The sequence below is a fragment of the Oncorhynchus masou genome, chromosome 5, assembly GCF_036934945.1.
Source record: "Oncorhynchus masou masou isolate Uvic2021 chromosome 5, UVic_Omas_1.1, whole genome shotgun sequence".
Classification (NCBI taxonomy): domain Eukaryota; kingdom Metazoa; phylum Chordata; class Actinopteri; order Salmoniformes; family Salmonidae; genus Oncorhynchus; species Oncorhynchus masou.
Window position 1 is genome coordinate 46,728,315 of NC_088216.1, and position 17,940 is coordinate 46,746,254.

At 43.3% G+C, this 17,940-nt stretch overlaps 1 protein-coding gene across 1 annotated transcript; it reads left to right on the forward strand.

Annotated features, from left to right (window-relative positions):
- Positions 1 to 35: 35 nt before the first annotated feature.
- On the forward strand, positions 36 to 16,919 carry LOC135539689 (NCK-interacting protein with SH3 domain-like). Its single transcript, XM_064965730.1, is given in 14 exon segments — positions 36 to 791; positions 7,027 to 7,139; positions 9,591 to 9,768; positions 9,898 to 9,973; positions 10,152 to 10,405; positions 10,408 to 10,719; positions 12,121 to 12,291; positions 12,531 to 12,617; positions 12,801 to 12,939; positions 13,135 to 13,215; positions 13,376 to 13,504; positions 14,162 to 14,251; positions 14,433 to 14,605; positions 15,027 to 16,919. Coding segments are annotated over 14 exon segments (2,190 nt in total). The 5' UTR covers positions 36 to 620; the 3' UTR covers positions 15,243 to 16,919.
- Positions 16,920 to 17,940: the final 1,021 nt, after the last annotated feature.

Consider the following 17,940-nt stretch of genomic DNA (forward strand, 5'->3'; position numbering starts at 1 on the left):
GGTACTTCCGTTTGGGTACATCCGGTTATTTTATAATGTAACGGGTTTTGTGTAGATACATTCTAGAAATCAGTGATTAATTGTATCAATGGCAGAGGAGGAAGATTACTTGCATGTGGTAAAAAAATAACAACATTATAAAGCACATTAAAAAGTATATATTTCTAATCTGGAAAAAGTTTCCAATCATGTCCTCCAATGGAACATGATAGGATGGACAGTCATAATTATGGCCCTATATGTGAAGCAAGCTTGCATGCGGTGGAATTATATTGCAAAACAATAAAGAACGATAGCTGTCGGAGGAGGCTTCTCGTCCTCTGCCATTGATGAATTCGCCTGAATACCAAAGAGGCGTGCCCGCTTGTGTGTTATTCTACGTGGGTGCGTGCGCGCACCCTACTGTGTTTTCGGGACAAGCTTGAAACGGTCAAGTCGCAAATTGGATTTTACAATGTAAATAGAAAGCAGGAGAATCATTCGCGAAGTCGTAAATATCTATTTAAAATTACCGTAGACTGGGTACATCAGTTATTTACTGAACCAGCTAATTGTGCATTTGCTGAAACAGTCATATCGGTGTTTTTTTGGAATTACACGGGATTTAAAACAGAATAACTATGTATCGGTCTCTGTATGCTTTCCGATCCGCGGAGCCCAACTCGCTCCACTTCGGGGCCGGGGAGGGCTTTCTGATCCTGGAACGCAGCAACAAACACTGGTGGCTCGGATCGCGCTGCAGTTCGGGCGAAACCGGCTACGTTCCCGCTTCTTACATCGAAAGGATTCAGGTAGGTTTAATTTAATTTCACGGATTTTCGATTAGTGAAAGTGGGACGTGGATTTTGACAAGCAGGTCCTCCATGCTAGCTTGTTAGCATGATAAAAAAGAGTGGACCACAGAGAATTGAACGAGGAGGCGAGGTCCAATTGGTGCGTGCATTCCAATAGACCTTACTTCAGTTACTTTTGTGGCTTTCATGTGACAGTTCTCCCTGAATGGGAGAATTTTGCTCTACTGCATTGCCTGTGCCTCAGTTATTTCTCATGGATCAAATCTAATTTTATTGGTCACATACACATATTTAGCAGATTTTATTGCGGGTGTAGCGAAATGCTTGTGTTCCTACCTCAAACCGTGCAGTAATATCTAACAAATCATAACAATACACACATCTAAAAGTAAAAGAATGGAATAAAGAAATATATAAATATTAGGACGAGTAATGCCGGAGTGGCATTGACTAAAATACAGTACAATAGAATATAGTACATACATATGAAATGAGTAAAGCAGAATGTAAACATTATCATACTAGACTTTTTGCTGCATTGTTAAACAGTATTTTCCACATTCAATACGCTATGCTAACGTGTACATGTTAACAAAAATATGTTTAGAATAAATCAAAATGTTTTAAATGGGTTAATGAGAGAGGCTCAGAGAGGCTTGGCAAGTTCGCAATGCCATCTGGGTGTGCACCGCAGGGGTCGTTGCGATATAAGCCAAAATTGCATGAAAATGTGGCGCAGCGTCTGTCATTTGTGTGTCACGCGCATCTCAGATCTCGTGACTGATGTGAGATTAGAGCAAATACAGTACACAACCTGCTAAATGTTCTCCACTAACAAGAGAGGTGTGCACAGTTTGTGTCATGAACAGTACTTGTGCCCATAAAAATAGATCTGGCACTTGCGTGGCAGGTGGGGCGTGAGATGTTCCCCAATGCTGGAAGGGGGGCCCCTAGTGAAAACGTTTGCGAACCCCTGAGTTAGAGCTATGCTTAGATTGTGACAGAATACAGCTACTCTCACAGATTCATGCATGCATCCATTAGCCCGAGATGTACTCTTAAGGAGCCTACCTTTGCTCCTTAAAAAAATGAACTTTAGGACCCATTTAGGTATAAGAAAAACTACTACTTTAGCCAGTAGAAATGCATTGAATAACACATTCATTAATGGCTCAGGAAATACTTTTTGTTTTTTCAGATACATATTTAACCTCTTATTTTTGTGGACTCAAACCGACCTCCATACTTCCATTCATTTGTATGGGTTACACCATCGTGTTTGTGAGAGTGTCCCCTTTCCACAGTGGAGTCATATTTATGGTTGCAAAGGGTCGGAAACTATCCTGTAAATTTCCGGAAAATTAAGCCCAGGAATTTTGCTTAAATTCATCAAGAAAAGTTAGCTTATAGCAGTGAACCTTTTTTTGTGGTATACACATAAGGCAATTCTAGGTCTTGGGGCATATTTTGGTTAAACTATCCCCAATTCAATGGAATTGCAACCCTCTGCATGCGCAGTGCATTCTTCCATCACATGTGCAGCTGATTCTCAAGATCTTGCACACTAATGAGATGCTATTGAGCCCACACTACTACACTGTCTGAGCCAAGGACTACATGCTTTCTGGTAAGTTTTGATTACAAGACTGGGTGGGGTAAATATATTTATGGCATACATATTTTTTTGTTAACTAGTAAATAGTAGCCTATAGAAAAGTGTGTTTAAATAATTTCTAGCTTGTTAACAATTTCTGCTAGTTGGTTTTTGCTACCATGTGGGTTTTAGCTTGCTGGAGCCTGCTAACTGAGGAGTGTTAATTCACCAATTTCCATACATGTTTCATTTTAAAACATTTATCTTACAAAGGAATTGTTTAATCTAACTGCTAACTATTTATCTGTACATGGAATTGTATTTCCTTTTTCTTTTTTTACAAATGTTTTCCTAATCTTTACAGGAAATGCCACAGGCACTATCTGATGTTTGGAGACATTTCACTGCAGCTAACGTAGAAGTAAAAGCTGTGTACATTTGCAAATACTGTGCCAAATCATATGTGAAGAATGCAACACATCTTGCCAAGTGCATAAAGTTCACTCAGCGCTCACAACAAGCAACCTCTGACAAAAGTCCCTCTACTTCTATTCTAGGTGAAAATGATGAATCAGACGCCTTATCAATAGCAACAGCTCATGGTCCTCCTGGAATCAGAAGGTTTTTTGACTCAATGGAGGAACGTAGTCAGAGAAATGCTGATGAATGTCTTGCTCGAGCTGTGTATGCAACTGGTTCACCCATGATGCTCACAGGCAATGTGTATTGGAAGAGATTTCTGAATGTTCTTTGCCCAGCATACACCCCTCCAACCATGCATGCTTTATCTACTCATTTGCTGGATGCAGAGTTCAACAGAGTTCAAGTGAAGGTCAAGCAAATAATAGAGAAAGCAGAATGTATTGCAATCATCTCTGATGGGTGTCGAAATGTTCGTGGGCAAGGAATAATTAACTACATCATCTCCACCCCTCAACCAGTATTCTACAAGAGCACAGACACAAGGGACAACAGACACACTGGTATCTACATTGCAGATGAGCTGAAGGCAGTTATCAATGACCTTGGACCACAGAAGGTATTTGCACTGGTGACAGACAATGCTGCGAACATGAAGGCTGCTTGGTCTAAAGTGGAGGAGTCCTACCATCACATCACACCCATTGGCTGTGCTGCTCATGCATTGAATCTGCTCCTCAAGGACATCATGGCACTGAAAACAATGGATACACTCTACAAGAGAGCCAAGGAAATGGTTATGTATGTGAAGGGTCATCAAGTTATAGCAGCAAAGCGAGAAGTATAAGAGCACCACATTGAAGCTGTCCAGCAACACCCTTTGGGGTGGTGTTATCATCATGTTTGACAGTCTCCTGGAGGGGAAGGAGTCTTTCCAAGAAATGGCCATATCACAGTCTGCCGATATGGACTGCCCCATCAACAGTATCCTTCTGGATGATGTATTTTGGGAGAGAGTGGGAAGCAGCCTGAAACTCCTGAAACCTATAGCAATAGCCATTGCACACGGGTTGAGGGAGACAATTCCATCCTATCTGATGTTTAGACTTTGCTTGCAGATGTAAGAGAATAAATCTGTACTGCCCTGCCCACTTCACTGTTGCTCCAAGCAGAGGAAACTGCAGTTCTGAAATACACCAAAAAGCATGAAGACTTCTGCCTGAAGCCCATACAAGCCGCAGCTGTACATGTTGGACACCAAATATGCTGGCAAGAGCATCCTGTCTGGTGCAGAGATCAACAAGGCCTATAGTGTCATCACTACCGTGTCTTGCCTCCTTGGCCTGGATAAGGATAAGATTCTTGGCAGTCTGGCAACGTACACTTCCATGCAAGGGCTTTGGGATGGAGATGCAATATGGCAGTCGTGCCAACATATCTCATCAGCCACCTGGTGGAAGGGCCTTTGTGGATCTGAAGCTCTTTCCCCTGTTGCCTCCATCATCCTCCAAATCCCACCAACATCAGCCGCTTCAGAGCGCAACTGGTCCTTGTTTGGGAACACACACACCAAAGCATGCAACAGGCTATCCAATACAAGGGGTGAACATTGGTCGGCATCCAGGCAAGTTTCAGGCTTTTTGAGCCTGACAACGAGCCAGCCTCAACAAGGTTGGAAAGTGACAGTGAAGATGGGGCCTCAGAGTCTGATGTTCAAGAGGTGGACATTGAGGAGGTCCAGGGAGAATATATGGAAGTCTGAGAGGAAGACAACCATAGCTTTAGTTTCTAGACTATCATTTTACATATCTATGTTGAAAATGTTTTTGGGAGATGTGACGGATCATTGGGGATCATTCAATATTCCCTTTCTTTTGTTGTTCAGTGAAATCATCCCATGTGAAGAGTCAACTAATTTAAGTTCAATTCATAACAATATTTTTGGAATCATTGAGTTTATAAACCCTCCATACAAACATGGTCTCTTTTTTTGCTTTCTTGAGTAAGGTTGGTGTTTCAGCCTAGCTCAGTGCTTTCTATGGTTGTGGAGCAGCCAGCTGAAAATACAGAGCGTAGAGGTAATGTTCTCTAGATGCTCAGTGTTCTGTCACTCATGGGGACACTACCTCCCTTCCAAATCTAAGGGTAGACCTTGAAAATTCAAGCCCCTTGGGTGCTGCCATAGTTACATTAGAAGTGACCATCCAAGAAGGCTCAATGTCATTGGCCACAGATAAAATGTCATATCATGTTATATCTGCTGTAGCTTTGATTGGACCAATGTTAACATTATACTTTTAAAATCTTAGCTCGCAGTCATCATTATCAGTCAAGTCAACAATCTATTGACAAATCTTTTTTAATCATGTTATATGAAGAAAAATTATAGATAAAACTCATCAGTGCTCATCGGCCATTGGACATAAACATTACACAATAAGTTGAAAATCGCAAATTCAACAATGAGTGGTTTGTAAGGAATCAGAGTCTAACTGCAAGCATTACAATGCAATCACTAGCCTGCTATTCAGTGGAGTGGATGTGTGGTCCCAAATCTGGGTTTACTGGCCTCTTTTCCAAGTTTAAAATGCTAAACATTCAACATGGGGGGGGGGACTCTCTGATTGGGAAAGTACGTTTTGAATGGTCATCCAACTCAGAATTGTAAATCGGGAACTCGGGCTTCTTTCTAGAGCTACGACCTGAAGATAACTGATGTCATCCTGATTCGACCTTGTTTTTTTCTCCGAGTTCCCACCCAAAAATCCAGAGAATGCCAGACTTTGATGGCAAAATTTGCCCACAAAGGACCGCTGTGCCACTGTCCTGTTTAAGTAAGCACAGCACAACAAGGCGAGTCCAAAAATGTGTTGTATGCTGCTGCATGAATGATGTAATATGCCAGGGAGAAATGTATACTGTAGCTAAGAAAGTAATACTACTTAATTCTGCCTATTGTTCAGACTTGGTGGTGCACATGCAGCCTATAACCTGTTTTAGAGAAATGTAATCAGTGAATATTGTAAGAGCTTTCATTGTCTGCTTATATGCCCCCTTTATTTATCATATGGATCTGACTTGGTGTACAGGGAGAACACTGTAAGAACGCCAATGTTATGAATTCTGTTGCTGTACATTTCAAAAGTGCTGAACATATAGTTATATTGACTACGTCCCTCCTAGCTCGCTCATTAATGTCTTAATTGAAGTTACGTGTTGCCTCTTATCCGCTCATCGTTCCCTTATGCCATAGTTTGTACATTTTAATTGTCAGTAGAAACCACATTTGTTTAAGCAAGTCAGCCATATCAGCTATGTTTTTTTTAAAGTCAATTTGTCTAAATTAACTGTTTCGCTGCCAGATAAGGCTCCGCTGATAGCCAGGGATAGCAGTGTTAAGGTGTTGGGACAGCATTATGTAGGTCCTAACAGTTTGTGGGCACTGTTTGTCACTGTTATAGTGCAATTCATGTATTGTTTAGTGTTCTGTTGTGTAGTAGTGGCTTTGCTGGCACGCATCCCCCCCAAAATGTTTTTGTTTGTTTGCCCCACCAAGATTTACATGCTAAAATCGCCACTGGTCTCATGGTCTGGCAAACACCGGTGTAGCTCGGCCAACTTCGACCGCAGGTGAGGAAGGCCGGCATTGGCTTATGCAGTAGATTGAGATGCATTTGTCTCGAGCTTAAACTGACGGATTTTGATGGGGATTTTTTTTCTTCCTTAGTCAAATGCTCCATCTAAACGTGAATCAATTCTCTACTGAGATACAGTTCTAGAAACATAAAGCCCTTTACTTTCAAATCACATCAAAATAGCCACACAGATGGATGCTCCAATGCACTTTTATTGAGTCAGTGTGAACTGCTTGTTTCTGAGTGTGTTTTGCTGAAATTTCACCTGACTAATCCGTCAAATGAAACCATGCTGAAACAGATCGATATTCAGTGTGGATTCTCTGACTGCAGCGGGATTTGCTGTGTCTGTCCGAGTGTGTCCCTGCCTGGGTCGTGTAGTAAGTATGTTCCTGTTCAAGAGGGTTTGATTTTGGTTAGATAACTGTGCTGTCCCAGATTTTCCGCCCGGAGTCCCATTTTGCCTTCCAGCCAAATGTTTTGTTTGTTTTTTTGTTTCCAGTTTCATAATAATGAATGCTGATTATGAATATTTCACTCTCTTTCAACCTCTCTCCCTGCCCTCCTTTCCTCTGTTTGTCAGGCTCCGGAGCAGGATGAAGTGTTACAGTCTATCGACAGGGCCATCGAAGGGATCCATAACGTGGCCATGAAGAACGGGGGCAAATACAACCTGGAGCAGCGAGACGTGCTACAGTGAGTGCAACATTAGCATACACACACATTTTCCCATTCAGGCACGTGCACAGATCGGGCTCTACCTGTGCAGAGCACATGCCCCTTTGCCCTTCCAGTCTCCAAAGAGCCCTTTTCGGGGGTAGTAAAATTCCCCGAAAGTGTTTTATATTTTTTCAAAAATGTTTTGGTCATTTTTGTTCGGAACCCATTGCCCGCAAGTCATCGTCAAGTCGTTTCATGTCATTTCAGCAAGTCATGACACCATTTCAGATTGTTCTGAAATTGTTTCTGTAGTTAGAAACAGATACGATAAGCATTCCTGCTACATTTGTTGAAAGACAATTTGAACTAAGCTAATTGATTGAACCCAAATTGGACATTTCAATTGATAGGATTCATATAATATTCAATAAATATAGAACCCAACATCCGATTTGGAACAAATCTCTTCATAACAATGAAGTCATGCACGGACCCCCCACACCAAGCCTACCCCAACGGCTAGTATACAGTATCAGTTCTCTATGTTTGACAAGTAGTGTATTTCTTGGAGTTTTGTTTATTCATAATATGTCATCTCAGTGAATTTAATGATGCCTCCACGTTCAGAGAAATTAGCCATTGAAGTTGCTTGCATTTCCCCTCATAAATTGAAAGTACACCGTTTTGCCCACTAGATGCTGCTGTTCCTGCTACTGCCACACCCTTTTATTAATTTTACTGGTCTCTTGTATTTATCAAGTAGATCACCATTTTTTTTTTTGTTTTTTGCAACATTGGGTAGAAAACCAATAGCTTTTTCTCATGTAGAAAATAAATGGTGTGGTCATCCTCGTAAGTCAAGCCAGTCCTCCATGAATGCAATTCAGTTTGTCCAAACCGCTCGCCCACACGACGGCTGGTTGGACGTACTGCCAAATTCTCTAAAACAAGGTTTTAGACGGCAAATGGTAGAGAAATGAACATTAAATTCTCTGGCACAGCTCTGGTGGACATTCCTGCAGTCAGCATGCCAATTTCACACTTCCTCAAAACTTAGGACATCTTCGGCGTTGTGTCACAAAGCTGCACATTTTAGAAAGGAATTGTATTGTCCCCAGCACAAGATGCACTTGTGTAATGATCATGCTGTTTAATCAGCTTCTTGATATGCCACACCTGTCTGTTTGGTGGATTAATTTGGCAAAGAAGAAATGATCACTAACAGAGATGTAAAATTTGAGAAGAATACACTTTCTTGTGCGTATGGAACATTTCTGGGATATTTTATTTTAGCTCATGAAACATGGTACCAGCACTTTACATGTTTAATTGTTATTTTTGGTCAGTGTAGTATGAATAAACAATACACCAAGCCTCAGCTTTATACTACTTGTCAAACATAGAGAACTTATACTGTATACTTGCCGTTAGGGTAGGCTTGGTGTGGGGTGTGGTGGGTCCGTGGGTGGGTGGCTTTTGGCATTTTTTTTTGGTCTCAAATCGGATGTTAGTTACTATATTTATTAGAAATTCTATAAATTCTATAAATGAAAAGGGCCAATTTGTGTGAAATCATTTAGCTTAATTTCCCAGAGATCAAAATATATTTCAACAAAATAATGTTGCAGGAATTCTGGTCTTGTCTGTTTCTAACTACAGGGATTATTTTAGAACAATCTGAGATGGTGGGTGTCAAAATCCTATTTCTTGTGCTGGAGTGGAATGTCTTTCTGAATGACGCAGAGGTAAATCACAATCAGTAAAATAAATCAAGCTAGCTAACTAGCAGATTTTACATCAGTCATCAACGTCATGATCAGCTGATGGACTTTACAGAAAACCCACATGATTTTACGTGTACATGATTTCACATGAAATCGGGCCCGCTTTCACGTGTAGTTTCATGTTATCACGTTGCTTGACATTTTGTCACATGTTATCACATTAACTTCACACAAGATCACATGAAAACATGTGTTTTTGGAACACTACACATGTGTACACGTCAAATACGTGTGTTTTCCCGTAAGTGAGCCCACCCTTTTTTTTCACAATGTCAATAATGTCTTTAGGAGGCACTGTAACTAGCTTGATTACAATTTGTGATGATGACTGAGTGTGTTGCAGAAATAAATTGGCCTAGGTTAAAACAAAAAAAATGTTTTGGTTACAGAGGCATTTCAGAGCACCTGTCCCCTGAAAAGGTCTGTGCACGGCCCTGCTCCTATTGTTATACCATACACAACCACGCATGCAAACTCGTCTCATGTTGTCAGATTTTGAATGGTCACTATGTAGAATTGTCATACTGCAGGTTCCTGATTGGTGCATCTTCTGCATCTTGATGAGTTCTCTTCATAAGCTGCATCTGAAATAGCCCCCTATTCATTATATAGCCTGGTCCACTATTTTAGTAGTATTAAATGCCATTTCAGACATAGCTACTGTCTCTCTCTCTCTCTCTCTCTCTGTGTCTGTCTGGAACAGGAAGTTGATCCATCACAGGAAGGAGACCCTGTCAAGGCGAAGTCCAACTCCATCAAGTCACAAGCAGGGCCTGCCCTCATCTACCAGCGAACTGTCCCTCAGCCACACCCCTCAACCACCCAATGGTGTCAGCCGCACCCTGTCAGAGAGTACCGACAATGTTCAAGGGCTTTACCAGGTATTGCAGACTAGTATTCGTACACACCTGAGCAAGAATACTTCATAGTCCATTTTTTGAGGAACCTGAGACAAGTGCATGTACATAAATATCCTGATATTTACTCTGATTTACTCTCCTCTCTTGCAGGTGCCTCCTCAGCCCCGCCGTGCAGCACCCATAACCCCTCCCCCTCCTGAGAAACAAAGAGCCAGCCGACGCCCAGGTGACTGTCTCACCATCACAATGGAGACGCAGAACTACTCATCTTCTATCCGCACACACACAAGCGCACACACACACACATATACACTACTCATGCAGTCTACTGCAACATTACTTCTACACGGACTCTATCCTCTCCCGCACTTCCTTAGTTTTCCTTGTTCTCTCTTTCTCAGCAGAATTTTCCATTCCTCCTCCTCCTGGCCCTACCCCTCCTGCCGGGACTGGCGTGTCCCCCTCGGTCAGCTCCGCCTCCCTGGACTCTGTCTCCTCCCACTCGGTGGTGTCCTCTGATGTCAGCCTGACAAGCGTTGCCAGCACCCCGCCCCCAGTGCCAAGCCGTGTGAAGCCCCCACCCCATCCTCCAGACGACCTGCTCCCCTCTACCCCCTCTCCCCAACCAGTTCCCTCAAAGAAGGGCCATGCCCCCAACCTCCACCACTACAGCCCACTCCACCACCACAGCCCACTCCACCACCACAGCCCAGCACCGAGGACCAAACAGAAACCGACTGGCCTCTTGCCCCGCCCTCTGTCGCTGAAAGCACCCCCGGAAGCCCCTCTTACTCAGAGCCTGTTCCCGGGACAACAGGGGCGGAGCTTATTGAGCTGGTTCGGAGCAACACGGGCCTGAGTTACGAGCTGTCTCGGGTGGCGGTGGGTGTGGTCGTGGGTCACCTGCAGACCACCCTTCCTCAAGCCTCCTCTGCCTTAGAGAAGGTCCTCCTCTCATTGGTAGAGAGCAAGGTCAGTCACGTAACCGTGTAGTTGTAGGATGTCAACTAACTTGCTCCAATATATGGAATTTCAATTTTAGGAATGTGTTATAACCACACCTTCCAGAACAGGGTTCTCCAACTGGCAGCCCTCTGACCGAATTTGGGCTGCAATGATTTTAAGTTTCAGAGTCATTTAAAAAAAATTAAAAATGTTTTTATTGTTGGACATAAAAGACTGTAAAAACACCAGCAAATCAGCTCAAACTGATTATAATTTTAGAAATCTGTTCTAAAGTAATAATAGAGATTATGCGATCCTATACAAATGTAAGCAAGATTTGTATTAAGGCTCCCTCTTCCTGTGGTCCAGCAACATTAAGGCAGTTATATACAAGAAAAAATATATTACATGACATTACATTTCATAACACCTTTCACAACACATTGTGTTCCCTCAGGCCACTACTCTACTATCACATATCTACATGACAAAATCCATGTGTACGTGTGTGTACTGTAGAGCGTGTGTCGTATCCTGTGTATGTCTCTTCACAGTCCTCGCTGTTCTATAAGGTGTATTTTTATCTGTTTTTGAAATCTGATTCAACTGCTCTATGTAGTACTGTGCGCCCCCCAGATTCTGTTCTTGACTTGGGGACTGTGAAGAAACCTCTGGTGGCATGTTTTGTGGGGTATGCATGGGTGTCTGAGCTGTGTGCGAGTAGTTTAAACAGACACCTCTGTGCATTCAGCATGTCAACACTTCTTACAAAAACAAGGAGTGATGAAGTCAATCTCTCCTCCACTTTGAGCCATGAGAGATTGACATGCATATTATTAATGTTAGTTCTCCTTGTACATTTAAAGGTCAGCCATGCTGCCCTGTTCTGAGCCAATTGTAATTTTCCTAAGTCGCTCTTTGTGGCGTCTGACCATACTACTGAACAGTAGTCCCGGTGCAACAAAACTAGGGCCTGTAGGACCTGCCTTGTTGATAGTGTTGTTAAGAAGGCAGAGTAGCGCTTTATTGTGGACAGACTTCTCCCCATCTTAGCTACTGTTGTATCAAATTATTACGTTTGGGTCAAATATTATTTATGTTTGGGCTTCTTGCCGTCAATTTGCGGTCTACAAATGAATTGTAAATTATATACCGGCCCCCTGACCATTCACTCAAAGAAACATGGGCCCGCGGCTGAAATCTAGTTGACGACCGCTGCTCTAGGAAGTGACGTTGTCAAATGCGCACGTTATACATCCACGCCCGACAAGAAACTGTACACAAAGAAACCCGGAAAGCCTGAAAACTACAATGCTCTTTATACCGACTATAACTGTGACAATGTTTCCATCCGAAGTGGCTCTGTCAGCTCAAACAGATTCCACATGCACGTAACATACATACCCCCCCCCCGACCTCTCCCTGTAGGATCAGAGATCTGCGTTGCCACAGGGACAAGTGTGTCACGATGAACAGCGCCTGGAGGTCATCTTAGGCGACCTCGCCCGTCACGTTGACGACTCTCAGCAGCGCAGCTGGGCCCTTTATGAAGACCACTCCCTCATCGCATGTTACCTGGAGGAGCTGCTGAAGATACTGGTGAGACATGTGAACTCGGGGACAGTTGACTCAGGGCTGGCACCTGGATAGTCTGTGTCCCCAAAAAGGCACCCTATTTCCTGTTTAGCGCACTATATGGAGAATAGGGTTCTGCTTGGGACGGAGCCAAACACTTTCCTTGATTACCTGTTGGGGTTTGATGTGAGATGACCACTGAGACCTTTGGTAATTGTTGGATCTAAGGAAGTGTGTGTGTTTATGTGTGTGTGTCCGTCCAGACGGATGCAGATCCAGTGGTGTGTAAGAGGATGTGCAGGGTCAACCACTCTGAGCCAGTGCTGTCACTAGTGTCCTACTATCAGATGGTAAGAGATTCTACTCCCACACCGTCACTACTGTTCTCCTGTTGCCCACCCAAGAGGACCGCACTATTGTTAAATGTGTTGTTGGTGCTAGGAATGTACTTCATTATCATATATTGAGTGACGTCCCACTGGCACATTGTAAGCGATGTGTAACTGTGTTACTTTCTGTGTGCCACTGTGCAGGAGCACCGAGTGTCTCTACGCCTGCTGTTGCTCAAGGTGTTTGGGGCGATGTGTAGCCTGGACTCTGCCCTCATCTCCACCCTCCTCAACTCCATCCTGCCCATGGAGCTGGCCAGAGACCTGCAGACTGACACACAGGGTGAGGAGGCCTCCTCTCTCTCGCTCTCTTTCTTCCTCTGCCTTTCTCTCTCTCTCTCTCTCTCTCTCTCTCTCTCTCTCTCTCGGACCTCTGTGTCCTTCCTTATGTCTTTCTGATTCAGCCTTTATTATTCAGCATATCTGTGCCTGTATCTCCTTCATTAATGTGTGTGTGCGCCTGCATCTCCTTCATTAGAGCATCAGAAGATGTGCTACACAGCCTTGGTCCTGACTATGATCTTCTCTATGGGGGAGCAGGTGCCATATCACCACTATGGTACGTGCAATATCCCCTAACCCTCTTAAATATCACCACGATATTACTTTAAAAGCCAAATGTATCAGCTATAGAAGCAAAAGTCCAAAATGTATAGATTGATTGATAGAATTGACATTTTCTCATCTCTCTCTCTCTCTCTCCATCCCTCCCTGCGCAGAGCACTTAAACGCTAGCTTTGTTCAGTTCCTGCTAGATGTGGTAGAGGAGGGTCTTCCCTCTGACCCCACGGAACAGCTCTCTGACCTCTGCGTCAACCTCATCCTGGCCTTCAACCTGCACCTCACAGGTGAGTCGGCAGAGGCCATCTGCAGTTGCTGCATCCATTTTGGACGTCACTTCTAAGTGATTAATATGTACCCATTGATTCCTGAAGGATATAACTTGTAAACGCCTCATGACGAGCTTAGTTAAACTGTCGTACCCCGTCAGAACCCAAAGTATAATCTTGTTTTACTCCAATGTTTGTAAACAAAAGTAGTAGTAAACAAACACTGTGTAGTCTCAAAATAAGGTTAAAACTATAACTGTTATATCATGGATGGTCATTCTTTGCATCCATAGATCTGTCTATAAATGTGAGAGTGGTTACAATTCTCCAGCCCCACCCCTCAGCTTTGTTCCCGAAACATTGGCGGGTAAACTCTTCGTTAGTGTTTCAACTGCGGATTGCCACTTTAAAGGGCTACTTCACTACTTTTCAACCTCGTGTTCAATGCGAGATGAAGAAATGGTGAAGGGCCCCTTTAATGTGCTATCAGAATAGTGAATCGGGAATGTTCCCTATTGACTGCTTTATGCTTTGGGATAATGGAGACCCAATTCCTCTTTTGAAAGATTTTGAATGACTTTAACTGTGTGTGTTTGACCTTCGAAGTGTGGTATTTGTGGTAGTGTAAAGTGTGGTATTTGAAGGTGGGTACTGTATGTTCTGTCTCTCTCTCAGTGCCCAGCAGCAACGTGATAATGCAGACTTTGATCAAGAAAAACGTGAAGCTCTTTTCTGAGAAAATAGTGCTGCTACTAAACCGAGGAGGTGAGGCACACACTTGTTACCATGGATTTTATTCAATGCAATTCAATTCATTTCATTTCAATTCAATAATTTTTTCCCAAACCTACTCTCATTCCTTTGCCTTTTGATTTCTGTCTTTACATTCTATGCTTCCTTTTTCTCTTTTTATCTCTCTCTTACTTGGTCTTTCTCTCCTCTCCAGATGACCCTGTGTGTGTCTTTAAACATGCTCCCCCTGCCCCACACTCAGTTCTTAAGTTCCTGCAGGATGTCTTCGCCAGCAGAGACTCTGCTAACATCTTCTACCGCGCGGACATGATGGTGATGATAGATATCGCTGTTCGATGCATCTCTGACCTCTCACCTGGGGAAAAGGTGAGACTGATACACACACACACCACGCCTCTTTCCAATGGCCAGCCAGTGTAACCGATGTGAAATGGCTAGCTAGTTAGCGGTGGTGCGCGCTAATAGCGTTTCAATCGGTGACGTCACTCGCTCTGAGACCTTGAAGTAGTGGTTCCCCTTGCTCTGCAAGGGCCGCGGCTTTTGTGGAGCGATGGGTAACGATGCTTCGTGGGTGACTGTTGTTGATGTGTGCAGAGGGTCCCTGGTTCGAGCCCGGGTATGGGCGAGGGGACGGACTAAAGTTATACTGTTACACCAGCAGGAACCCTCGCCATGACATCATCCCGAACAGGAAAGCGATTGTCTGCTGTATAATGACTGTGTTAATGACCTCTCTCTCTCTCTTTTGCCTTCCGATCTTTCTTTCTTTTTTCCCTCCTCCTCCCAGTTGAGAATGGAGTACCTCGCGCTCATGCACTCCGTCATGCGCTCCACAGACTACCTGGAGCACCGGCACCGCCTCTCCGACCTGCAGGGCGCGCTGCAAAGGATTCTAAGAGAGGACGACTCGGGAGCGGACGAGGGCGGGGCCACGGCCAAACAGATGGATAAGCTAATAGTGCAGGAGATCTACAAGGAATTCCCTCAGATCAGAGACACCTAGGATGACTGAATATGACAGCGGTGCTGTGCACTCATGAGCCAGTAGTCTGTCTCCTTTATTCCCGAAAGATGGTACTGTGGCGCTTCCTAGGGTTGACGAAGGACTGTAGTCAGCTACTTAGTTTCTGAGTGTTACAACCCTCCGTCACACTTTTTACAATTTTGACATAAGAGATGGCATGAGCATCAGCTGTCACGGCGGTTTATTGCGTCCGTCGTGTCATGATTATGATAATGCTATGTAGCTCTTATGACGGAGGATTCAAGTGAAGTGTTACCCAACAGCATACTGCATTGTGCTTTAAATGTGCTCCCTTGTACTGAGGGACCAAACTGCGGTGTGAACGGAGGGTCTTGTAACCCTGGGACTGGTGTGAACGGAGGGTCTTGTAACCCTGGGACGGGTGTGAACGGAGGGTCTTGTAACCCTGGGACTGGTGTGAACGGAGGGTCTTGTAACCCTGGGACTGGTGTGCTGTATATGTCTTCTTACTTTCAGTCTATTCATGTGTCTTGATCACTAACTCTTATTCCTCACCACCTGGCATGGCCTCACAGTATGTTACTAAGACAGTTCAAAGAAAAGACAAATTAAGTGATTATACTGATAACAAAACATTCTGGTCCAGTTTGCTAGACACAGACTAAGCCAAGTTCTGCACTGAAAAGCGTGCTCAATGGAGAATCTACATGAACTAGGCTTAATCTGTGTCCTGGAAACCAGATCTCTGACAATAATACATTCTAGGCTTTGAGGTTAGTTTAGTACTCACTATTTATTGCAATGGCAATGCTGCTACATGAGCCTCATTTACCTTTCTTCCCTACACTTTATCTACAGTAACCTCCACTCTCGGTATGGCTAAAATATGACATGCTCTAAATGTGTCTCAACCAGACCACTCCTACTCTGCTCTGCTGCTTGTGCTGTAGATGGAACGTAATGGTACTGTAATGACAAGCTGTAACACGCTGCTTCTACATACTAAGCCTTGACTAACTTCCTATATAGCTATGGCTCTCTGAAATGGAATGTAGTTATTTATTCATAGGAAATAATAAGGAATTGATAAGATTCGATTGGTCAGTTTTTTTTAAAGTTTTTTTTATTTTGATGTAGTCTGGGGTTAACTAAGGGACTTGTCACCAATATTGATTGATTGCTTTGCCCTGATCATTTTGGTCTGAAATCTATCAGTTACCACAGTACGGTGTCTCTCCGTCAGAGCTCTTTCTCTCTTTGTGTCATAGTTTATTTTTACTTGGCTCTGTTAGAGCTAATAGGGGAAGTGTTTATGTGGCAAAATAGTCGTGGCCATCATGATGCACGTATACCTTTTAACACACACTTAAAAGGAAGTGTTTACACATATAAACATATATACCAGAGTGTGTTTTCTCTGACGAATGTGTTTTTATTATCCTGTGTTAATGCATAAAGCTATGCATGTGTGTGTCTATGTACGGTTTGTGTATATTTTCGTAACTATGTATGGTTTTATCATCGTCCCTGTAGGTTTGAGCCTCCATTGTCCCTTAAGGTACGACTGTGTTATAGCAATAAAACCAACTGAACTATATTTTCCCAGTTAAATATATCTGAAATGGTTGTTCAGAGAGGGGTGACGCAAGAAAGTGTATTTTCTTAATGTTTACAACTAATAAACATCTCAATGAACAGTGAGTGTGCCATTTTTTTTCTTTTTTTTGTGAGTGTACTGTACAAATTTGGGGTAAATATCAACATTTTAATAAAACAAGATGATTTTTATGCATATTTAGCAATACCAAATGTTTGCTATTTATTTGAAATAGTATTTTGAAAAAGTAGGGTCCAACATTTTGAGAGGAAATGCTCAAATATGAAGCGTTTATGGTCGGACACTAAAGGCTTTATAAATGGGATGCACTGTTGAAACGCTACATCCCGAGGTGCTGATTGTACAGAGATTGTGACAGGCGGTTAAATGGCATCCCTTGACAAGGCAAGAACAAGATGTACGTCAGGAGAAGTGCAGTAATTCTCATAAGGAGCGTTATACTTAGAATATGGAGGAGGGATGGAGGGAAAAAGAGAGGCAGAGGAGGTCTAAGAGAGAGAATGGGAGGAAGAGGGTGAGCTTGAGTCGGTTGAAAATGGCGGGAAAAAGGGGAGATGGTTTGTTAAGGAAGAATGGTAGAAAGTGTAAGCAGAGTGAGTTGAAGACGAGGAGAAATGGAAGTGAATGAGGGCGAAGTATCGGAGGCGATAGGTGTGGCGAAGTTCTCTGCTGGTCAGATGTAGCAGGCTCTCCACTTTAAATAAATGAGGGCAAGAGATGTGAATTGTCTTGCTCTCAAGAAAAGGGCGCCATTGAGTGGAGTGATTACTGGGGTTGCGGTAAATGTGAAAGCTGACCAACCGAAGGGGAAGATTCCCAGTTTTTGTGATGCTCGTCGTTTGGTGCGATGCAGACAGGGTGGCATGAGTGGTGAAACAGAAGAGTCGTTGTCTGCTGTTTTGATGTTGAGTCTTTGGCCAACAAAGTGATGGTAGGATATTATCCTATATCAGCATTTGTGCCGAATACATTACCTTGTTAAAGGTGTCAAGCTTATAGGCATGTGGCAGCAGTGTGTAGGAGGGAGGATCCTCCTACACACTGGAGAGGTCTGGCAGTAATAAAGAGATGCTCTGCTTTTTTGACACCACACTCCAA